Genomic DNA, 25,932 nt, shown 5'->3' on the forward strand with positions numbered 1-25,932 from the left:
CCACAAAAACAAAAACAAAACAAAGAAAGAAAGAGAAGTTATGATGAAATCAGTAACTTTAGGGTCAGTCAAGAAACATCACTATTAGGTGCTCAAGCTATAAGATCAAAAGCATCAATACTGGCCGTTTTCTTTCCTGTTTCTCCACCTGCCCACTGGACATTGGAATGGCCTCTTCCTCCTGATAGTGCCCATTTCTGTGGACAGTATGGTCCTTCTCCCCACTGTCCCACTGGGACAATATTCACTCTTCCCTCTGGCTCATTCCTTATAACCCATCAGTCCCTGTGACACAGCTTTACCAAGTCTTCTCTGTTGCAATTCCTTCTAGTTCTCGCAGCAATCACCTGTATTCATCAGAGTTCTCCAAAGAAACAGGACCAATAGGAGGTACATACATATCCACATGTTACATATATGGAGAGAGAGCATGAGCGAGCTTCGTTTATCTTAACGAATTGGCTCCCATGATTGTGGGGACTGGCAAGTCTGAAATCAGTAGCGCAGGCTGGCAACTCAGGTAGGATTTCTCTCTAGCAGTCTTGAGACCAGATTCTTCCTTCTGAAAACCCCAGTCTTTGCTCTTAAGGCTGTCAAAGGATTGCAGGAGGCTTTCCCACAGAAGGAAGGATAATCTGTTTACTCAGTCTACTTCTTTACATGTTAATCGCATCTAAAAAACACCTTCACGCCACATCTGGACGGCTGTTGATTAAACAAATGGGCACCACGGCCTCGCTAAATTGACATGTATTAACCTTCGCACCATCATAATTCAGTGCTGTCGCCTCCCTCTTTCATCTCGGCCATAAGGCTCTCCATCTCCCTGCTTTCTCATCCCTCCACTTGTGCACTGTCTCTAGATTTGTTCCGGTGTCATTAGGTCCTGGCTCCATTGCAGACGCTCTGTGTTTCGCCCATCTCCTGCAGGACCGAATCCGCATCCTATGTCGGGCACCTGCGGTCCCTCCCAAGCTTACCCTTCTCTTTTCCAGCCTTACGTTCCAAGACTTTCCCATCAAACACTCTGGTCCTGCAAGATCGCTCAGGAATCTTCTAACACACTAAGCTCTTTCACGACTCGGTGTCCTTGCTCAGGCCCTTAGAACGCAGTTCTCTCCTTGGCTCACTCACATCACTTACGACTTAGCTCAAGCTCCACCTTCTCACTGTTTAGTCTGCAGAGACCGTCCTCTTCCCAAGACCCCTAGCACCTTACTGCTGATGGACTCATGTTAGCACCAGGATTGGTGGCATTTGACCTGTGGAGGTGCAAAGAGCTCCACATTCAGAAGGACATGACTTAGGAGAACTTCTTACTTGGTTGAATGCTCTGCCGTCACCGTCTTGAAATTCTTTTTTTTTTTTTTGTCTTTTCTAGGGCCACTCCTGTGGCATATGGAGGTTCCCAGGCTAGGGGTCGAATCGGAGCTGTAGCCGCCGGTTTACGCCAGAACCACAGCAATGTGGGATCCAAGCTGTGTCTGCGACCTACCCCACAGCTCACGGCAATGCCAGATCCTTAACCCACTGAGCAAGGCCAGGGATCGAACCCGCAACCTCATGGTTTCTAGTCAGATTCGTTAATCACTGCTCCACGACGGGAACTCCCTGAAATTCTTGAACAAGAGGCCTTGTTTGGTCCCACAAATTATGTTGCTGGTCCCACCTAGCAAATACTCATTTTAAAGAACGCTTAAATCTTTTTTCAAACTGGACTGTAAACTTTCTATTTCTGTGTCAATACCTTTTTTTTTTCCAAACCCTTTTTCATGATTAGCCCAATTCTCTGAATCTAGTAAACGTGAAATAACTATCTGTTGATTATCTCTACCATAGGAAACTAAGCCTTGGCTTGGCAACTGTCAAATTATTTTCTTGCTAAGGAGACTGACCTTACAATCATCAGCTTTGGAATGATATGTATTTTTACCTTTTTAGGGCCGCATCTGCAGCATATGGAAGCCAGGCTAGGGGTTGAATTAGCTGCAGCCGCCGGCCTACACCACAGCCACAGCAATGGGGGATCCGAGCCACATGTGCGACCTACACCACAGCTCATGGCAACGCCGCATCCTTAACCCACCGAGTGAGGGGCCAGGGATTGAACCCGCACAGACACTATGTTGGGCTCTTAACCCACTGAGCCACAAGAGAAACTCAAAGAATAACATATTTTTAAGGTAGCACATTGTGGTCAAAAGAGTATTTGTGTGAGAGTCCTAAGACCTAATGTAAAGGGATGGGGAGTCATGAGTAAGTGACTGGCACACACCTGCCCCAACCCTCCCACCCTCTGTGCCTCAGGGTTCTCATCTGCGAAAGGGGATTTCTGGTTTAGACCCACATTTGTAGAAATAGGTAAGATTCAAGAGCTATTTGATTCATAAAATTAACTGGAAAGTAGTTCATAGCTAAATAGCTTTTTTGTTGGTTTGTTTGGTCTTTTTATGGCCACACCTGCGGCATATGGAGGTTCCCAGGCTAGGGGTCGAATCAGAGCTACAGCTGCTGGCCTACACCACAGCCACAGCAATTCGGGATCTGAGCCGTGTCTGCAACCTACACCACAGCTCATGGCAACGCCAGATCCTTAATCCACTCAGTGAGGCCAGGGATTGAACCCGCATCCTCATGGATACTAGTTGGGTTCATTACCACTGAGCCACGATGAGACCTCCCCAGCAGTTTTAGTAAATGCTGCACTTTCCATCCTCTTAGAGATTCAGAAAGCACGTTAGCCTATTATTAGCTCTGAGGAGACCCATCATAGAGAAACGTATTTAAATTAAACCCATAGTTGCTCAGTTGTAGGGAGTGTAGAGTCCTTTTCTCAGGTTCTTTTCCCTATCTCACCACAATGGCATTTCATACAACACACCTTGGAAAAAACACTAGACATTATTCTTCGAGGTAATTTCTAGTTCCAGATGAAAAGCTTCGGTGATTCTAGACGCCACGCAGATCCTGGGCTGGTCAGCGCCCCCTCCCTGCCAGGCTGCAGCAGAAGGCATGCCGGGCAGCCAAGCTGTGCCCTCCACCCCAAGCTGCTGCCTCCTTCCAGCACCAGCACTCACCTCAGTGCTCCTGTGCTCCCTGCCCTGAGAGCTGGCCTGATTTTTCATTTTGTTTTCCTTATGGCTGCACCTTGGGCATATGGAATTTCTCAGGCTAGGAGTCGAATCGAGAGCTGCAGCTTTGACCTACATCACAGCCACAGCAATGCCAGATCCAAGCCACATCTGTGACCTATACTGCAGCTTGGGGCAACGCTGGATCCTTAAGCCGCTGAGTGAGGCCAGGGATCCAGCCCACATCCTCAGGGAGACAACACTGGGTTCTTAACCTGCTGAGCCACAACAGGAACTCCCTGGCCTGTTTTAATACCTTTTAGGACTTCTCAGAATCAAGGTGGACTAAGATGAATATACACACTACCAGAGTTTAAACAGGCCTATTCCTGTTAGTTCTAATTATAGTACAAACATGAATTAAGTATTTCCCCTCTCCAGACATGCCAAATTCTTGTGAACCATTCAATGAATCATTGACTCCTGCCCCCAGGTCTAAGCCAGTAGTTCATTTAAGAGGTATGTTTGAAAAATTATAAAAGTAACTTTTTCTAAAAGCATGATGTTCATGTTCTCCTTTCCAGCTTCTACTTCAGCATCGCGCCTCCGGAACCCTGTGGTTCGTGGACTGCTGTGCCCTCTTCTTTCTGCTTCACACACTGGTTCACAGCTTTGTGAATGCTGTATATTTGGCTTCCTCCACGGTGTTTTTAGAAGCTCCCAAGATTTGCAAATCAAGACCCCTTACGTGGCAAAGCCTGTGGTGGCGTTCTCTTCCCTCCCACAGGACTCCCCCTGGCCTTGAATTCTAGGGGAGCAGCTGGAACCACTGCAGGAGATATGGTTATAGAAGCGTGTGTGGCACATACACGTGTGTGTGTGCACACATACCCGGAACCACTGCAGGAGACGTGGTAACAGAAGTGCACACACACACACACACACACACTGAACCAATGCAAGAGACGTGGTTATAGAAGCCCACACACGTGCGCATGCGTACACACAGACACACACCCTGAACCACTGCAGGAGGTGTCGTAACAGAAGTGCACACACACACACACACACACACATACAAACACACACACACTGACTTCCCAGTCTTTGAAATTCAACCCAGAGGTAAAGTGAGTTTGCGAAACTCAAGTACTGGGCCACAGTAGGTGTCATTCTGTGGCCATCGTGGGTTTGCAATCAGAAAGCCGCGAATGAATAAAGGTGTCTAGATGAACAGTGTAGTTAGCTTTTCTTAAAGAAAAAAAAGAGTGAGAGAGGACATTTATAGTTTAGTATCACAGCTAAATCATGAAAGAAAATGATTTTTCATAAATGTAATTAATTAAAAAAAATTATTAGCCATGAAGTAAGAGTGAAGGGTTTGGAACCAGATTGCTTGGATTTAGGAGCCCAGAACAAGCCAGCACGGGACAAAGTCACAGGGACATCTCTTGTAGACAGACCTGGAGGGCCCTGCGCCCTGCAATGGCCATAGCAGGGAGGATGTGATTCTCTAGGTCCTGCTGAGAATGACATTAAATGGAGCTCGAGAAGCTGACTGGTCCTTACAAAAGGAGCCTTGGTTAGTCAGGAAACAGAGAACCAGACCTGGGAACTTGGCTCACTTCTTCCTTGGTCTTGTCTATCACTGAAGGGTAACCAGCTACCTCTTAGGAGTGTGTAAACAAGGAAAGATCCTAAGATAGATCATTCTCCATATGAATAATAGGAAACAGCTTCCGCCTTATCTTTGCTCTGCATTTATCACATTTAAAGAGCGGAAATTTTCACACTTTACAGCGAAGATCCATTTCAAAAGGAGATAATATCCAAATGGCGACAAAGATTAAGAACAATCATTGGCGACAAAGATTAAGAACAATCATTGAAAAGATCAATCTACTTTCCTACAAAACAAACAACAATGAAACACAAGGACAAAGGAAGAACCCTCAAGCAGAGCAACCCATGCTTGAATGTATGTAGGTCTGCCTGCCTAAGGGAAGGCGTAGAAGGAGATAAAGAAAAGGAAGATAACTTTCCCCCAAATTTGGAGAAAAATGTCATTAAACCTCAGTTATTCAAACCTCACCTCAACTGGAATTCACAGAACTTTAGATCCTATCAGTTAAAATCAAAGGAAGTAAAATTCGGTGCTTGGGGAGCATATTTTCTCAAAAAAAAAACCAAAAAACAAAAAACTCCAAACAACAAATGATGCTCATGTTAAAAACCACTTAGCAAAATTTACATATAATTCATATTATTAAGAACCAATTTTATCTATTTAACATAGGGGATCCAGACGTTTATTGGTTAGTAATTTTAAGTACAATAAAAAAGTGAACTCAGGAGTTCCCGTCGTGGCGCAGGGGTTAACGAATCCGACTAGGAACCATGAGGTTGCGGGTTCGGTCCCTGCCCTTGCTCAGTGGGTTAACGATCCGGCGTTGCCGTGAGCTGTGGTGTAGGTTGCAGACGCGGCTTGGATCCCGCGTTGCTGTGGCTCTGGCGTAGGCCGGTGGCTACAGCTCCGATTCAGCCCCTGGCCTGGGAACCTCCACATGCCGCGGGAGTGGCCCAAGAAATAGCAACAACAACAACAATAACAACAACAAAAGACAAAAGAAAAAAAAAGTGAACTCAGAGCTTTCCATAAATTAGACTATTTTTCTTTAAATACTCTTAATTAATGAGGCTTTATACTACGATTGCCTTACTTCTTGTTTCTGAGCTAAGTCAATGTTGCTATAATCCCATGAAATATAGAAACAAAGAAGAAACTGGCTTAAAAGGTTCAATATTGAAATTCCATTCTGGGTTCAAGTCAGCTTTTCTTTAAAATGGATGCAATGATGGTATTTACCTCATAGGATCATTTTGAGGTTTACATGGTTTAGAAAAGCACCTGGCATTCGATATAAGCTAGTTATTGTTGTCCCTATAATTGTTGATAATATTATTTTGTTCAGAATTTTTTTTTTTTTTTTTTGGTCTTTTTGCCTTTTCTAGGGCCTCTTCCCATGGCATACGGAGGTTCCCAGGCTAGGGGTCTAATCGGAGCTGTAGCCGCCAGCCTATGCCACAGCCACAGCAGTGCTGGATCCTTAACCCAGAGAAAGGCCAGGGATTGAACCTGTAACCTCATGGTTCCTAGTCAGATTCGTTAACCACTGCGCCATGACGGGAACTCCCAGAATCATTTTTTTTTGGTCTTGTTGTCTTTTTAGCACTGTACCCGTGGCATATGGAGCTTCCCAGGCTAGGGGTCATTGTCAGAGCTATAGCCGCTGGCCTACACCACAGCCAGAGCAGCTCAGGATCTGAGCCACATCTGCCACCTACACCACTGCTCACGGCAACATCGGATCCTTAACCCACTGAGCGAGGCCAGGGATCGAACCCACAACCTCATGGTTCCTAGTCGAATTCGTTTCCCCTGCGCCACGACGGGAACTCTGAGAAATTCTTTTTAATTTACCCTTTAATACTTATACCCTGCTCTGCCACCTACACCACTGCTCACGGCAACACCGGATCCTTAACCCACTGAGCAAGGCCAAGGATCAAATCCGCATCCTCTTGGATGCTAGTCCAGTTGGTTAACGGCTGAGTTACGACAGGAACTCCTGTTCAGAATTAGTTCTGTATCAGTAGGTAGCACTTAATTTCCTGAGCAAATATGAAATAAACAATGTTTGGTCACAATCTTGTAGTGTCTTCCTCCCAAAATGAATCCTGGGATTTCTTTCTGTGTCCCCTCTTGTGCTGTCTTGTCAGAGACACCAAGTACTTGACCTTCAAGACCAGGCTACTCCGACTCCCCTTTACACACAAAACTAGGAGACCGCCTTAGACAAGCTGCTGTTTGGCTCCTCACTACTCCATGCAGAGGGACATAACTGCATTTTTACTACCTCCTTTGCCCATTTCTTTTAGAACCAAGCACTTTCATCTCATTAAAAGAGGAAACTCAGATGTGTGTGTGCGAGAAAGGTGGCTGTTTAAGAAGGAAAAGTGGGAATTGGGAGGCGGATAGTCACATGCCCGAAGCTAAAAGTACAAACACAATGTTACCAGCCCATGTGACGCTGTCTTTCAAGCAATGGCCCTTGGGTCTCTGTTTGCACATCAATGGTTTTTTTTTCCCCCCATAGGAATAAAAAAGAAGCGCAGTATAATTCACTGTTATTTCAGTGATTTCAGTATTAAAAGAGTTCCGCTAAAACGTAGTGTGTACGGGCCCTGTGTTGACGGGTCCGTGTTCTCACACATCCAATGATGGAGAACTTCCTGCCACTGTTAGGCCAATAGGACGAAGACGATTTGTAATCCTCTATGGACCACCTCCGGCACAAATAAATACATGAACATGACAAGACTGTTCAACCATATTTTCAAGATATTTGAAGTTAACTATTTGCAAAGAGAAAGATGATAACCCTTTCATCTTAAGGTTTATTAACACGAATTCTTATTCTATGATAAACGATCCTAGACTGAATTTCTATGTTTTCCTGTACCCCACGGGGTTACGTGATCTCATCCTGAAAATGTAGCTTTATGTCATATAAATCACGCATCAGGATGCTCTAAAGAATCGGGAGTAGCATCTGAATTACAAAAGCACCGAAGCCACGGCAGTCTTTTGGGGAAGATGCTTCTGCTCATAAGGAAAGGTGTATCATTTCACTTTAAAAGGTGAACCTCCTAAAACTCGTCGGTTACACATAATAAATGCTGAAGGTGTGACGTCCCTTCACCACAGCAGAGGGGACGGAGGGCTGTGTGGAGGCGGTAGTTATGATGCAGACGGAACTCGGAGTTTATGTACCGGGAAGATTACCTGTCCCAGGGATTGCCAGTCCAAACCAGCACTGCCGATGTAAACGTGCTGTTTGTCCACGATCCAGAAGGAGGACTGCAGCCGGCCCTTGTTGTAGGCGGTCATGTTCATGTAGGTCACCTCGGCTCCTAGGAGTTCAAGGAAACCCCGGTCAGCCTCTGCGTCAAGGTCAGCCCAACGTGCAATCAGTCACCGACCCACAGCGACACCGTGGTTTGCATCAATCACTGGTGGCACTTGGGGAGGCCAAGTATTTACATCGGTTTAGTAAATAGGTTGTTACTTTGTCCCCCGAATGAAGAACACAAAGGGAAAAGAAGAGTATGCTTTTCCCTAGCTATAGCTCCACGTGGTGACAAGACCATGGCTGCTCAAGTCAGAGGTGAGGCAAATCCCCCCTCCTTGGTTTATCATCAGCCAGATGGTGAGACAGGTGCGCCGTGCTCTCGTGCTTTTTTCACATTTCAAATAATTTTCATACATATTTGCAATCAATAAAAAGATCAGTCTTGCTTAGTAATATGATGCTCCTTAAAACAAGGAACTGACTGTTTTTTTAAATTGAAGTATAGCTGACTGACAATATTGTGTTAGTTTCTGGTGTACAGCAACATGATTCAGATATATATATATATATCAGATTCTTTTCCATTCTAGGTTATTGCAAGATAGGGAATATAGTTTCCTACGCTACACAGTAAATTCTTGTCCTTTATAAGAACTGGCATTCTTAGATCTTCTCCGTGTTAGTTTCACCTTTTACCCTTTCACTTGCCTTAACTTTTTTGTTTTCCCATTGCACTATTTAATTTGGATGCAGTCTCTTCCTAGCCTTTCTCGATCTGAGAGTTCTTTCTATTTTTTAAAAATGCATTAATTTTTTGGCTATGCCCATGGCATGTGGAAGTTCTTGGGCCAAGGACTGAAACTGCACCATAGCAGCAGCCCGAGCCACTGCAGTGACAATGCTGGATCCTTCACCCACTGAGCCTCCAGGGAACTTCCCCTCTGATAGCTCTTAATTTAAGCAATGGGGTTGTTCAAGCCTTACACAAATGAAGGCTCACTATGTCACTCCGACTTTTGTTAAGACCTAAAAAAAGGCATTTTAAGATCTGAATTTAACCAATCATCCTTTGCAGAATGTGTCATAATACGTCGTCAAGCTGTTAGAGGTATTGCTGCCTCAGGACTGTGCTTCGTAAAAAGAACACTGATTCTAAAACCACTTAAATGAATTTTCTGTAAAGGTCTATTTCTTTCTTTCTTTCTTTTTTTTTTTTTAGGGCTGCACCTGCGGCATATGGAGGTTCCCAGGCTAGGGGTCGAATCAGAACTGTAGCCGTCAGCCTACACCACAGCCACAGCAACTCGGGATCTGAGCTGCGTCTGCAACCCACACCACAGCTCACGGAAATGCCAGATCCTTAACCCACTGAACGAGGGCAGGGATCGAACCTGCAACCTCATGGTTCCTAGTTTCCCCTGTGCCACAATGGGAACTTCTAAAGGTCCATTTCTTTACAAGAACAGACCTAGATGCATATCTTTAATGAACTAAACGTTTTCAGATATTCAATATTAATAAAGAAAATGTCCTTCGGTGGCCCGTTTCATTGTCAGAATCTTCATTACGAGAGAAAAACACGATATCCTATGCTGAAGCCTACACCCCAGGATACAGAAAGGAAGAGTGATTTACACTATCAGCTTTACTTGTAATTCCTGGGAAAATGTGAAGGATGCATCTGGGCTCCTGTGGCAGGAGGGTGAAAAGAGGGGCCAGGGGACCGGGAGAGGATGTGTGAGGAGGAAAGCATCCAGGGAGACTTCCTCTGTGGGTGCAGCAAGTTCATGACCCTCAAAAGCGAGGGCACATGTTCCGCAGCCTCCAGTCATCCTGGAATAGTAACATCCAGAGGAGGAACAGCTGGGCACGGCAGAATCTGAACGTCCAAGGGGGGCAGTTCCCATGGCAATCATGGAGAGACCCAAATCTGCATGGAGGGTGTGGCACCCCCAGAGACAGCTGCCAGCGCTCCTAAGTGGATGAAGAGTAGTGCTTCTCTTTAGAGCATGCATTAGATCCTGAGGGCTGCCGTACAGAAAAGTACCATGTGTTGAGTGGCATAGAACAACAGAAACTCAGTCTCTCTTAGTTCTGGGCATTAGAAGTCCAAAATTAAGGTGTCAGCAGGGCTGTGCCCCCTCTGAAACCTTTCTTGCTTCTTCCTAGCTTCTGGTCGAGGTCAGCAATCCTCCACATTCCTTGGCTTACAGACCACTCCAAACTCCTCACCTCTGTCGTCACATGGCATCTTCTCCCTGAGTGTCTCTGGTTTCTCCTCTTCTAACAAGGACACTAACTATGCTGGATTAAGGGCCCACCCCACTGCAGTATGGCTTCATCTTCCCTAATTATATCTGCAACAGTCCTATCTCTGAACGAGGTCATATTCTGAGACACTGGTGGGGGCGGGGGGGGGGGGTCTTCTGCAGTGGACACGACTCCATCCATAACAGAGATCCTGGCCACTTTAACCGGCTATGCCCTTCATTAGCACTAGACTGACCTGTACTAAAGGAAGCATATTCTCATCTCTGGAGGAAGAGAATGAACGTGACCTTGGATTTGTTTCAGATTCCACTTTCCACATGTGCCTCTGCCAGGCCTTCCTTTGCCTTTTCATTCTGCCTGGAAACAACTCTAGCCTTCAGTAACACTGTCTGGCTCCCGTTCCCTGCACTGAGACATTGTGCGTGAAACCTAACCCATGGCTTTGTACTGGACTATTTATCAGCTCTCAGCTTCCCCATCTATTCTTGCTTAGGTCCTGAGTCACAACCTACTGACCCACCTGAGAGGACACTGAGCCTATCTGAAGGTCCCACTGGGGACATTTAAGAGTACGATGTTAATTTACTTGGCAGTTTAGCCTAAAGACTGTGATTTCAGGGACTATAAACCTTGTGTAACCCTGCAGCCAGAGTGTCTACTGTTACTTTTTCTTTTTTTGGCTTTTGACGGCTGCACCTGTGACATATAGAGAGGTTCCCAGGCTACGGGCTGAATTGGAGCTGTAGCTGTCAGCCTACACCACAGCCACAGCAATGCCAGATCTGAGCCACGTCTGCAACCTACATCACAGCTCATGGCAATGCTGGATCCTTAACCCACCGAATGAGGCCAGGGATCGAACCCGAAACGTCATGGATAGTAGTTGGGTTCATTTCTGCTAAGCCACAACAGGAATTCCTATATATGGTACCGTAATGGAGGAAAATATTGTTAGTCTTTCTGCAGCCAGTGATCCCCTGTGCGGAGGCCCCAGGTTGCCAAGTAAGAGATGCACATCACAGCGACAGTGACACACGAGGACCACTGGCCAGTGGCTGTGCAAAGTTGAAGGTAGACCTGAATCTCTAAAGATTCTCCCGTTCGCAGCCTGATCTCATTCAGCTGACAATTAAGGGAAGTTATTAGTAATGAAGAACGTTTTTACATGCAAACAGGATAAGTTGAGGAAGTACTTGTTTTCCATAATTGCTTTATAAATGACTTTCAAAATATCTAAGAAGTTTGATTACATCTTTAAAAAAGCTACAGATGTGCTGATCTGGTGGTGGTGGTGGTGAATTCCTAAATGGTTGCACTAATTAAAGACAAAATGGGGATAATCCCCAGGTTTTACTCCCTTTTTGAGGAAATCCCAAACTACTCATTACAACATCTTTGAGCTTTAAAAGAGATGCACCACTGGAATTTAATAGAGAACATATGTGGTTTCAGAGAGGTTCTATTTCTTTCTTTTTTTTGTCTTTTTTTTGTTTGTTATTGTTGTTGTTGCTATTTCTTGGGCCGCTCCCTCGGCATATGGAGGTTCCCAGGCTAGGGGTCGAATTGGAGCTGTAGCCACCGGCCTACGCCAGAGCCACAGCAACGCGGGATCCGAGCCGCGTCTGCAACCTACACCACAGCTCACGGCAACGCCGGATCGTTAACCCACTGAGCAAGGGCAGGGACGGAACCCGCAACCTCATGGTTCCTAGTCGGATTCGTTAACCACTGTGCCACAACGGGAACTCCTTTTTTTTTGGTATTTTTTCCATTTCTTGGGCCACTCCTGCAGCATATAGAGGTTCCCAGGTTAGGGGTCCAATCAGAGCTATAGCCACCGGCCTACGTCAGAGCCACAGCAACACCAGATCTGAGCCTCATCTGCAACCTACACCACAACTCACGGCAATGCCGGATCCTTAACCCACTGAGCAAGGCCAGGGATTGAACCTGAAACCTCATGGTTCCTAGTCAGATTCGTTAACCACTGAGCCACGATGGGAACTCCTGAGAGAGGTTCTATTTCTTTACTAAGTTATTCTTATGGCATTAACCAGATAATACTGTACTTTACTTTGTGCATAACCCACTGAGCAATGCCAGGGATTGAACCAGGATCCTCATGGCTCCTAGTTTGGTTCGTTAGCCACTGAGCCACGACGGGAACTCCTGTGCATGCATCATTTCAATGAAGAAAATACTTCATTGATGGAGTTCCCGTCGTGACTCAGTGGTTAATGAATCCGACTAGGAACCATGAGGTTGCGGGTTTGATCCCTGGCCTTGCTCAGTGGGTTAAGGATCTGGCATTGCTGTGAGCTGTGGGGTAGGTCGCAGACACAGCTTGGATCCCACATTGCTGTGGTTCTGGCGTAGACGGGCGGCTACAGCTCCAATTAGACCCCTAGCATGGGAACCTCCATATGCTGTGGGAACGGCACTAGAAAAGACAAAAAAAAAAAAAGAAAGAAAGAGAGAAAATACTTCATTGAAATTCAATAGAGATAATGAAAATATTAACTAGAAAGTTTTTGTTACTCAAAGAAGTATTTAAAGAAAAAGCATCATGCCACATGAATTGGGACTTAATGTCGCTAACTTGGAGAATCCAGTTGAACTGTATATACAGATATTTAAAAATGTGAGCCCTCCTGAAGAAATACTTCCCAGCATTGAACTTCATATTATTGATCTGTCCCATCTCCTGTTTAGTGGAATTAATAATAACCTTACCTATAAATGGCATGATTCCTTTTTGGGGACCCCGAGGTTTGCCTTAGTCAGATTTCAGAGCACCTCACTGGGGATGACAGTGCAGAGTGGACCTCAGAGTCTCTCTCACTCGCCTGCAATGCATCTGCATATCACGCTTCATAATTTACTTAGAAGTTACGTATATTCTTTTGAATGTATAAATGACATATCACAACATTTACTAAAGCTTTAGTAATATACTTTTAACAGGTGACTTTCTGGAAATAAACTCGGAGGTAGAGTTGTTTGTTTTTCTTCTCATGATCATAAGGGGACTATGGAACTTTATTTTTCACTTTTAACCACAATGTGCTAACATGTTTCCTTTTGTGTCATTTGGATGAGCATTTTGACAGGATGTTTATTTTAAATCTTCAAAATTTAAAACATTTGATCATGCAATTTGTGCAACTGGCTCTTTGCTAAAAATTGCATGACTCTTGAGCCCAGAACCAAATATTTTTAGTCAAATTTTTAAAATATACATATAGGAGTTTCCATCATGGCTGAGTGGTTAACGAACCTGACTAGTATCCATGAGGATGTGGGTTCCATCTATGGCCTCACTCGGTGGGTTAAGAATCCGGTGTTGCCTGAGCTGTGGTGTAGGTTGCTGATGAGGCTTGGATCGCATGTTGCTGTGGCTGTGGCTGGTAGCTACAGCTCTGATTTGACCCCTAGCTCGGGAACCTCCGGGTGCCACGGGTTCGGCCCTTTTAGGTGATAAATATAAAATATACACATAAAGGTTGCGGGACCTATATGTGCACAAAAGAAAGTAAAACCTTCTCAGATTTATATTGTAAGATTAAGTTAGTAAAGAAGCATACTCCCTCCGAACCGAGCTTAAATAATAATATATTCTAAAGATGCAGAGGAACTCAAGGGCAGAAGTGGACTTGGTCTGAGGAGAAGAGCTGCCAACGACTCTCCTCTTTTAAAAATAAAAATAAAAACGAAAACCTCACCAATCTGGCTAAAGCAGTCAGCAACGAATCCGTCCCCCTTGCCTTATGGGACATGCAGTAATAACGAGACACTTTTGGTTGTCACAATTGGTGGGAGGAATGCCATCAGAATCCGGCGGGTAGACTTCAGGGATGTGGCTAAACATCCTGCAATACATCCGTCAGTCTCCTACAACAAAGACTGTTCCGAAGGGGAGATGTCCCGCATTAAGGTTGTCTGTGGCTTTACATGCTTGATCCTATATCCTCACCCTTTGCTCTGATACAGCCATAATCCAGAATTTAGTGTTGGCCCTTGTCTTATTTTTAAATATTTTATCACTGTTAATGTATCCCCAAGAGCATTATAAAAATGAGCCTATCACCATCTTTTGAATACAGATAATTAATGAGGCTTAAAGGTATATCGAACACAAATGCAATAGTATCAGTGATTAGAGATTCCTGGAAAGGCTTATAAATGTTCCCTGACCGCAAAGTCTGCAGCAGGAATCTATTTTATCAATCAAGCACTTCTTTTTCTGAATATATTAATGTGTGTGAACAATGAAAAAGGTCATAACCTGTTCTCGGTAGCTTTGATAAAACCGGTACAGTTTATTCCACTTAATTAGCGACGGTCTGGAATCCACTGGCCTGAAGGTTAAAGGGAACATCGAAGGGTGAAAATCCCCAGTCATGATACATCTCTGTTTTCATATCATGCACTGAGTGATATTCGGAAAAATTTTTAGACAATCGATTACATGTTCCAGTTGTGGAAAACGTGACTCTTAAAGGTGCATTTCAATTTTAGTTTTAACATCTATTCAAATATTGACAAAACGATGGTGTGGAACTTGTCACTGGTTGTCTTGAATACTTTGCTTTTAGTCTACAAATTTGGTCTCACAGGGTAGTTTCTAGGACTTGTCTTGTCTCTCACACTTTTTTTTTTATTACAATTAGAATATTTTGCATCTAGGGAAATGCCATGCTTTGACTATTGCCTCGTAGTTCAACAGTTATCTATAGGCATGTTGATTTAAGGAACCATTAGGCTTAAAAACAAAAATTATATTTAAAAATAAAATGTGCCCATAATAAATGCCGGAGAGGGCGTAGAGTAAAGGGAACCCATCTACACTGTTGGTGGAATGTAAATTGGTGCAGCCACTATGGAGAACAGTACAGAGATTCCTTAAAGTACTAAAAATTATGATCCTGCAATTCTACTCCTGGGCATATATCTGAATAAAACTCTAATTTGAAAAGATGCTTCCACCCTGATATTCACAGCAGTATTATGTACAATAGACAAGATGTGGAGGCAACTAAATGTACATCAACAGATGAATAGATAAAGAAGATGTGGTACACATACAATGGAATATTACTCAGCCATGAAAAACATGGAACTAATGCCATGTGCAGAAACATGGATGGTCCTAGAGATGATCATACTAAGTGAAGTAAGTCAGACAGAGAAAGACAAATGTCATATGACATCATTTATATGTGGGCTATAATTTAAAAATGATAAAATGAACTTATTTACAAAACAGAAATGGACTCACAGACATAGAAAACAACCATGGTTACCAAAGCAGATGGGGGAAGATAAATTAGGAGTTTGGGATCCATATATACACACTACTTTTAAAATAGATATACAAAGGGATCTACTGTATAGCATAGGGCACTTTATCCATATTCAATATCCTGTAATTATCTATAATGGAAAAGAATCTGAAAACGAGTATATATATCGAATCACTTTGCTGTACACTTGCAACTACCACAACACTGTACATCAACTACACTTCAATGAAAATGGTAAAAAATTTAAAAATTGCCATGAAAAAAATTGCTTACATTATACATCTTCAATTATGTGTGAAAAGGAAGAATCCAACACTAAACAGAGAAGCAACATGATCTAAAAAGAGCTCATCGGTTGTAATAAAAGATGATAAGGTCGGAGGGGTTTGTGGCTGCAGCACGTGGTTTTACATCCTCTCTCTTACTTCTCTTTCTTGGGGCCACACAGCTATTTACATATGTACCAAGACAGGGAGTTGGAGAAAGAGCGCTCCTGAAAGGCTTCTCCTTCAGTGCCAGTGCTCACTGGAAGGAGGAAGCCTGAAAACTGAAAGAGTAATCTTGGAGTTCAAATTCAGTAACTTATTTATGACACAGAATGTAGGTCAAGGAATGGAAATGGTCATTGAAAAGTTGATGCATAAAGGATCTATGTTGGGAGCTAATACCTCAATCAGAGGCTCCGAGTGAGAAAAAGCCATCTTCCTAAAGTAAAATTTAAAAGAGACTCTTAAAAGCAGTTAGGAAAAAAAAAAAAAAACAAAACAATTTATCATGTACAAGGGAACCTCCCTAAGGCTCTCGGCAGATTTTTCAGCAAAGACTTTGCAGGCCAGAAGGCAGTGGCGTGATATACTCAAAATGGTAAAATGGAAAAACTTAGAACTATGAATACTCTACTTGGCAAGGGTACCATTCAAAATGGAAGGAGAGATAAATGTTTCCAAGGCAAGCACACGCTAAAGGAGCTCATCACCAGTACACTGGCCTTACAACAAATGTTAAAGGGACCTCTTTAAATGACAAAGAAAAGGCCATATCTAGAAAGAAGAAAACACATGAAAAAAAAATCTCACGGGTAAAGACAAATATAGTTAACTACTTAGAAAGTTAGTTTGAGGATTAAAAACACAAAAGCGGTAAAATCAACTATAATTACAATAATGAATGAAGGAAACAACGAAAAAAACAAACTATGACATGAAAAATCATGTGAAATGCAGACCTTGTAGAATACAATCAAGGTTAAGTGACCATATATACATATAACTATATACATGTATGCATGTATGTTGTTATATTTGAACATGGTAACCACAAACCAAAAATATAATAGATACACAAAAATAAAGAGAAAGGAATCCAAACACCACACTAAAGAAAGGCATCAAACCACAAGGGAAAAAAGCAAGAGAAGAAGGAAGGAACAGAAGAAAACTACAAAAACAACCTGAGGACAATTAACAAAATGGCAACAAGCATAGAGCTATCAAGAGTTATTTTTAAATGGGAATGGCCTAAATACTTCAATCAAAAGACAGAGAGTTGCTGCATTGATAAAAAAACACGACCCATATATATGCTGCTTATATGAGAGACTCACTTCAGATGTAAAGACACACATGGACTGAATCCATATAAATGGAAATGAAAAGAAAGCTGTGGTAGCTATACTTCTATCAGACAAAATAGAATTTTAAAAAAAGACTATAAAAAAAGACAAAGAAAAGCATTACGTAATTATAAAGGGGTTATTCCAACAAGAGAGTATAATATTTGTAAATATGTAGACACCTTTCATAGAAGTGTCTAAATACATAACACACATATAAACAGACATAGGAGAGAAATTGACAATAATAATAGGGGACTTTAACACCTCACTTCCGGCGTCTCATCGTGACTCAGGGGTTAACGAACCCAAGGAGTATCCATGAGGACTTGGGTTCGATCCCTGACCTTGCTCAGTGGGTTAAGGATCCAGCATTGCTGTGACCCTACAGGTCACAGACTTGGCTTGGATCCCGAGTTGCTATGGCTGTGGTGTAGGCCGGCAGCTATGGCTGTGATTTGACCCCTAGCCAGGGAACTTCCATATGCTATGGGTGCGACCCTAAAAAGCCAAAAAGCCAAAACAGACAAAAAAACACCCCACTTACATCAATGGATAAACCATCTAGACGTAAAATGCTTAAGAAAACATCAACCTTAAATGACACATTAAATTCGACAGACTTAATAAATATATACAGAACATTCCATACTCAAACAGCAGGATACACATTCTTTTCAAAGACACACAGAAAAATCTCCAGGATAGATCACGTATTAGGTCAGAAAGCAAGACTCGATTAATTGAAGAGATTGAAATCATATCAAGCATCTTTTGTGACCACAATGTATAAAACTGGAAACATGATAAGAAGAAACACAAACACACGGAAACGAAACAATATGATATCAAACAACCACTGAGTCAACGAATATATCAAAGAGGAGGTAAAAAATGCCTTGACACGAATGAAAATGGAAACACAACATCCCACAATCTGTGGAGTGCAACAAAAGCAGTCCTAAGAGAGGAGTTCATGGGGATGCATGTGTACCTTGGGACATAAGAAAAATCTCAAATAAGCAATGTAAATGTACATTCTGAAAAATGAGACAACTCACTTAGGCACAAGGAAGATCAACCACGGGCCAGAACCCAGAAAAAATATTCCGTTTGTAAGCGGAACATCTTGCTGATGAATGACAGTGCACTGCACCTGTCAAACACCTCGGTGTGTAACCAAATGAGGTGCCTAAATCATCTTTCATTTCGATAAACTTGGAAATTTGAAATGGAAAATGTGTCCAGACCATGGAAAGGAAAGGAAAAGCAAGAATCGTAAGAGAGAAGACATCACGATCTTAGGGAGCAAGAGAGAACACTGATAACGAAAGGAAAACGGAGACATTTTTAAAAGAAGTAGCTTCTCTAATTAATATGAGAAAATGCTTCAGGCAATGACTACAGAAGAAGCTGGTGAAGGAATCTGATGTTCTACCTTATGAAAATTAAAATGTTTACATATCCATTGGTGTAGTACAAGCTCCTTGTCTACACAATAATATGAGGGGAGTGATATTTGATCTGACCACATTGCATTATTAAAAACATACGGATGAAACAGAACACACAGCCCAGAAATAAACCCACATATATATGGTCAATTAATTTATGATAAAGGTGCCAAGACTATACAAAGGAGAAAGGAAAATTTCTTCGATAGATGTTGAGAACTGACAGCCACCCATTAAAGAATGACACTGGACTATAGATGTATACACAAATACTAACTCAAGATGGATTAAAAGCTTTAACATAAGACCTGAAATCATAAAAGTTCTAAAAGAAAAAACACAGGCAATAAGCTCTTTGACATTTGTCTTGGCAATGATGTTTTGAGTCTGACACCAAAAGTAAAGATACCAAAAGCAAAAATAAACAAGGGGTACTACAACAAACTAAAAAGCTTCGGGGAGTTCCCATCGTGGCGCAGTGGTTAACGAATCCAACTAGGGACCATGAGGTTGTGGGTTCGATCCCTGGCCTCGCTCAGTGGGTTAAGGATCCAGCGTTGCCGTGAGCTATGGTATAGGTCACAGACGTGGTTCAGATCCCACGTTGCTGTGGCTCTGGTGTGGGCTGGTGGCTACAGCTCCGATGAGACCCCTAGCCTGGGAACCTCCACATGCCAAGGGTGTGGCCCTAGAAAAGGCGAAAAGACAAAAAAACTAAAAACTAAAAAATAAAAAGTTTCGGCACAATAAAGGAAATTATCAACAAAGTCAAAAAGCAATTTGCCAAATGGGAGAAAATATTTTGTAAATCATTTACCCAGTAAGGGGTTGATAGCCAAGATATATAAAAAACTCATTCAACTCAATAGCAACAATCTGATTAAACAATAAGCAGAGGATATGAATAATCCTACTTCCAAAGAAGACATATAGATGGCCGGTAGGTTTATGTAAAGATGCTCAATATCACCAATCACCAAGAATAATAAGCACATCAAAACCTCAATGAAATATCCCCTCACCTTTGTTAGCATGGCTGTTATAAAAAAGACAGAAATATGTGTTGGTAAGGATGTGGAGAAAGGGGAATCCTTGTGCCCTGTTGGTGGGAATGTAAATTGGTACAGTCATTGTCAGAAACAATATGGAGAGTCCTCAAAAAATTTAAAATATAACCACCATACGACCTGGACCTATTCTGACAATTTATCTGAAGGAAACAAAAATCCTAACTAGAAAATATAACCGTGCCCTTATGTTCACTTCAGCATTATTTACAACAGCCAAGCCATGGTCAACGCTTACATCCTAAGTGTCCACAGATGGAGAGAGAAATGGTAGAGAGAATGTGACATACATACACAAGGGAATGTTACTCAGCCCAAAGAAGGGAACCCTGCTCTTGGTGCGACAATGTGGATGGACCTTGAGGACATTATGCAAAGTGAAATAAGTCTGACAGAAAAAGACGAATACTGTATAATCTCACTTATCTATGAACCAAACCAAAACCAACCACCCAAACAAACCACACACACAAAAACAAACCAACCCTAAAACAAATGCAAAAAACCAAGCTCATAGATACAAAGAACAGACTGGAGATGGTCAGGTGGGGAAATGGAGGTGAGCAAAGCGAGTGAAGGGTGTGAAAAGGTACAAACTTCCAATTATAAAATAAATAGGTCATGGAGTGTAATACACAGCATAAAAACTCTGGTTAATAATGTTGTATTGCATATTTGAAAGTTGCTAAAAACAGTAGGTCCTAAAAGCTCTCAACCCAAGGGAAAAACTGTAGCTCTATCTGGCAATAAATGTTAACTAGACGTCTTGCGGTGATCATCTCCCAATACAGTTGACACGTGAACCCGGGGTTGACCTGTGCACATCCACTTACATGTGGATTTTTCCCCCATAAATCCTGCAGTACGACATGATCTGAAGTTGGTTAAATCCGCAGATGCAGAACCATGGATACAAAAGACTGGCTTGTAGGGAGTTCCCTGGTGGCCTGGTGGGTTAAGGATCTGCCACTGTCACTACTATGGCTTGGGTCACTGCTATGGCTCAGGTTCAATCCCTGGCCTGGGAACTTTTGCATGCTGTGGGCTCAGCCAAAAAAATACATTATAGAACATTTTAAAAAGATTAATATACCAAAAAAAAAATACTGACTGTAAGTTTATATATAGATTTTCAACTACGCTGGGGCCAGTGCCCCTCACTCCCACCTTGTTCAAGAGTTAAGGGTATGGACAAATATCAAATCATTATGTTGCACAACTGAAGCTCATACAAAAATGTGTCAATTATATCTCAGCTAAAAAAAAAAAAAGAAAAAGGAAAAAAATATGGAATGAGAACTAGAACTTTATGTAATGGCACACAGTCTGAATAAATCAATGTGGATTGACTGCATAATTTATATCAGTACCACACACTAACCGATTGCGCCACTGGTGCTCCGACTGCATAACTTAGAACAGGTTGAAAGCAGACAGCTTTTGAAGATGGCAGGGTTTTTTGTTTGTTTGTTACTTTGTTGGTAACACAAGAAAGCTGTTTTGGGGTGGTTTTTTTTGTTGTTGTCGTTTTTCGGAAAAGGCCCATGGAGCACTAACAGTGATCTGGGTGGTGGGTGGTGAGTGACGGCTGTCATGCCTGTTGCTATATTTGAAAGCTGTGGGCGTTCTGTTTCTCTTCCATCAAGGATGGTGGTGACCCAAGGATGTGTTTCACATGCTTCCCACACAGGCACGTGGGAGGGACACACTTTGTCTCATTCCCCTTGTGGTTACCAGTGGGGAGAATGGGAACCATTTATTCAGAAAACCCCTGCAGTCCTGACTGGCACGGAAGAAAACAGTTAAGATTTCTCAACTTCTCACAATTTTAGACTTGCAGATGTTACACTGCTTCCAGCATATGCACGAGTGTCTATTTGTGGGTGGTGAAAAGAAATGCCTCAAGGGGCTTCAAATCTAATCCGAGAGCGTTCAGAAAATACGACTCACCCTGAAAGCTCGGACGAATTCTCTATCTATTTTCCCAGGTTTCTCAATTGGCCTAAAATTTTAGGTAACTGTTTTTAAATCAAAGTCTGTTTAATTAGAGAAAGAATACAAGGGGTTTCTCACTAATATCTAGCAGGAATTACTTTTGCTTTTGAAATGAAATAGAAGCCTTATACTTAGTAGCCAAAAAAAATTTAAATACCATTAAATATTTACAGGGAGGTTTGTACTCTGGGAAATCTTTTCTTCTACAACTGGAGTTTCTCAATAAAATGTTCATAAACTGTTCTGACAAAGATAAAATACCCTAGGACAAAAACATCACCGGCTTCTAAAACTCTGAGTTCATCACTGGTTGATGGTGGTTGATGGTTGGCTAACCTACACATATACTTGAATGGCCATTCCTTTTCAACTTTCAATTAGAAAAGTGTTATCAGAAAAGTGTTATTAGAAAAATGTTATCAGAGTTGTGAAATAGCCTTTGGGTGAAAACCTCACAAGAAAAACCTTAGCTCACCTAACCTATTGAATCTTCAAGTTGACAGCTTTGATACTATAATTTAAACTTTTAAAAAAGAATCCAGAATATAGAAATTTTTTTTTTCCCTTTTCTATGGTCGCACCCACAGCATATGGAGGTTCCCAGGCTAGGGGTCTAATCAGAGCTGTAGCTGCCGGCCTATACCACAGCCACAGCCACAGCCACACGGGATCCTTAACCCGCTAAGCGAGGCCAGGGATCGAACCCGAAACCTCATGGTTCCTAGTCGGATTCGTTAACCACTGAACCGCAAAGGGAACTCTTGGAAGAGTTTTTGTTGCTCTTCTTGCAGAGACAAGCAAGGGGCATGTGACACTTCCAACCATTAACCATGAAACAGGGTGCAGCTCAGTGGACATCTCTTGAACTTGTTTCTCCAACTTTTTTTCCTTTTTAAACAAATGGAATAAAAATAACAAGGGAGCCAGCAGGCGAGTTATAAAATTGTACGATCCTATAAAAATACTGAGGCAGAGCAGGATACATGAGCCTCAACTATGAATTACTATTAGGAGCTTCCAAGCCTAACAGGCTCAGAAAGATGTACTTTTGTTTGTTTGCTTGTTTGTTTTCACCTCTCCCTTAACTGCCTGAAAGAGTTTGGACAGAGAGCCTGTACCAAGAAGGAAGGTATTACCATAGAAAACTTCTTACATCAGCAAGACTTATCTGCATGGCAAGGCAAACATTTGGTTACCAAACATTTGCTCCTCCCATCTTCCTGCGGATTTTCTTCCTTTCTTTTGAAGTCCCAGGTCCTGAGCCTCGCCAGACCCCTTTCATTCTTAGCTCAACTGCCTGACTGTTGGGCAGTCTCCTATCTCTAGGGTTCCCACAGCTACAAAATTTCTTATTTTTTCCCATTAATCTACCTTAGGTCAATGTATTTCTTAGACTAGCAAAAAAATCTAGAGGGGAGAAGGATAAAGCGTCCCATCTCTAGAGTTCTGGTGCCCAGTGTGGGGCTCTTCACTGGCAGGTCACTGCCTGCCCTGGGGCTGCTGTGGTGGAGCGCTCCTGGGACCTCTGACCCATGATGGGGAGTCATGTCAGATCAGCCTCCTGGATCTCTGCCTGCTGGGTCTGGTGGAAGTGTGAGTGGTGTGAGTCCTTTTCTTTTGCTACATCTCCATGAGCAGGAGAAAACACTTTTGTGAACTTGTTCCTTTGGTCTCCTGACTTGGGTCAAGATTTGTTGAGGACTCTTGTTTTCTGCTTCGAGCGTTGGTCCCAGAGATGATGGCTGGGTTCCTTTGTCTCTATCTTTTGTGTAATTTGTTATAAGGAGGAAGATCAGGTAGAATGCAAGGTCCTATAAGCCTGTTGTTCAAGCTGGTCTCACAGACTCATGAGCTCATGATTCTCCCAAGACTGATGTCTGCTTAGACCAACTCTGCTCTGAGTCCCCGATGTAAAAATTGGGTAAGGCTTTCCGTTTGTCTTGCTGTATGCCCAGAAAGCACGGTGTCATGTCCAGCGAGGATATCTTCTCTGCTCTCCATCATCCAGAAGGTGTACATACTGGTGTACATTTGGTGCCAGGTGAAGAGACTGGGATTCTGAGACATGAAATCATAAGCGGCATTCCCTCTGTTGCCCTGTGCCTGCTCTCTGGCAAGTCTGTCATAAGTGATCCCAGGCCACAGGGGTCTTTGTCCTCTCAACCTTCATTGCTTTTTGAGTGCTGGAAAAGTCCCATTCCAGCAGCGCCTGCCTGGTGTCACAGATTAGCAGGCCTACAACCGGATGTGATAGGGATGGCGTAGGCACAGGTCAGTGAAGAAGTCCCAATGAGGGACCATAGATAGAGAGGGAAACCCAGGGGACGTTGGGAGACCACTGCGAGTTAATCATTGCTCAAGAAAGCCATCAGAACAAGGCAGGCTTGCTGGACTAGTGGAGGTGCGAGAACTGCCTCGGGTCCTTGGGTGGGGGAGGGGATGAGGCCTGCTTTCAGACTCAGACCGAGGGCAGGAGTTTGAGGACCACCCTTCTGCTGATTTGAACACACACCTTTCTGAATACTAAGGAGGAGCTACTGGCAAGAAAGAGGAAGAAGCAGTCTTTTTTGACCCCCACTCCCCTTGGATGACAAAACTGTAGCCCAATGGATCCGGGGGGCAGAGCCTCTGGGCCTGCCCACTTGCATTTCTCATAAGTGTCCTATCTTTTTTTTTTTTTTTCTTTTGATCTTTTTGCCATTTCTTGGGACGCTCTCGAGGCATATGGAGGTTCCCAGGCTAGGGGTCGAATTGGAGCTGTAGCTGCCGCCCTATGCCAGAGCCACAGCAACGTGGGATCCAAACCGCGTCTGCAACCTACAACACAGCTCACGGCAACGCCGGATCGTTAACCCACTGAGCAAGGCCAGGGATCGAACCTGCAACCTCATGGCTCCTCGTCGGATTCGTTAACCACTGCGCCACAAAGGGAACTCCCTAAGATTTTTTTTTTTTTTTTTAGGCGTCCTATCTTAATAAACCTAATTCTTGCCTATCACTTTGGGGTTTTCTTTGTTTGTTTTTTGCCTTTTTTTAGGCCCGCATTTGCTGCCTATGAAGATTCCCAGGCTAGGGGTCAAATTGGAGCTATAGCTGCTGGCCTACACCAGAGCCACCGAGCCGTGTCTGCAACTTATATCACAGCTCACGGCAACGCCGGATCCTTAACCCGCTGAGCGAGGCCAAGGATCAAACCCGCATCCTCAAGGATGCTAGTGGGTTTCATTACCATTGAGCCCCAATGGAACTCCCTATTCAATTTTTTTTTAATTAATAATGTGGCAAAGGTGACAAGCCAAAGTGCCCTGTGTGTATTATGAGCGCACCTGTGAGATGTAATGCCATCAGGTGAAGTCCCTACTCTCGCTGGGGCTAACACCTTGTCCTCTCCTGGGGACAGCCAGCAGCTTGAACATTTTCACTGGCTCACACCTGCCAATTCCTTTCAGAGCCTTACAGTTTGGACAGTAAATTTAGGGCAGAAATTTTTATAGAGCAGTAAAAACTCTTTGGAACTGAGAATTCAGTTAGGAAAGACAGAGAAAAATGAAGAGATGGATTTGATAATGACCCTCAGTCTTTAGGGATCATGAGTCAAACTGCACAGTGGTCATACCCGTGGAATTCTCCCGTGGAATTCTCTTAAAAGTCCGCAATTAAGCAGTGCTGCATAGACGCCTACATTTGACCATATTATTTCACAGAATATGCAGCATGAGGAGAAATTCCATTTGATGGGCAAGAGAAAACCAGAAATCCCATGTTTGTTCGGATAAGCAGGGGCTCTTTCCCCTAATCCCATCATTTCAAGGTTCAGAGAAGGAAGGATTCTGCTTTCTGGTTAATTATGATCTAATGGCTAGTAGATTATTTTGCATAAACTAATACGCAGCAGCATGACTTCAAAAACCCCAGGAAAAGTGATTAATTCGTTCTCTCATTTAAAGGCTTTAATCAGGGGAAATAAGAAGTGTGCTAAGTCAAGTGTGTTATTATAAAGAAATCATGTATTGCTCTAAGCAGAATTAAAGGTACAGGAAGAGGGTACACGCAGAGGGTACCATGTCAACCTTGGCCTTACCCTTTGATTTCAAGGCTTCTAATACCTTTGAATCAGCTGTTACATCACTCACTAGCTTGATCTCAACACTTTCAGAAGTCAGTTGGAGCAACTTTTCGAAAAGACGCTGACCCTAGAAAAAATATTCAGAAATAAAGTCAGAAAACCTACCAGAATGCTATTTTA

The 25,932-nt window shown here is 43.0% G+C and overlaps 1 protein-coding gene across 2 annotated transcripts in view; it reads right to left on the reverse strand.

Moving 5' to 3' along the window:
* PLD5 (phospholipase D family member 5) overlaps positions 1 to 25,932 on the reverse strand; it is a 237,294-nt gene that overhangs the window by 66,840 nt on the left and 144,522 nt on the right. The window contains exons 4-5 of one of the 2 annotated variants that reach the window (XM_047755409.1): positions 25,768 to 25,879; positions 7,918 to 8,045 (exon numbers count right to left, since the gene is read on the reverse strand). In XM_047755409.1, the coding sequence (XP_047611365.1) occupies positions 7,918 to 8,045; positions 25,768 to 25,879 (240 nt within the window). Of the gene's footprint in view, positions 1 to 7,917; positions 8,046 to 25,767; positions 25,880 to 25,932 lie in introns of those variants that run through there. The other variant, XM_047755410.1, reaches the window with a different exon arrangement.

Source organism: Phacochoerus africanus, chromosome 12 (genome assembly GCF_016906955.1).
Source record: "Phacochoerus africanus isolate WHEZ1 chromosome 12, ROS_Pafr_v1, whole genome shotgun sequence".
In the NCBI taxonomy this organism is placed as follows: domain Eukaryota; kingdom Metazoa; phylum Chordata; class Mammalia; order Artiodactyla; family Suidae; genus Phacochoerus; species Phacochoerus africanus.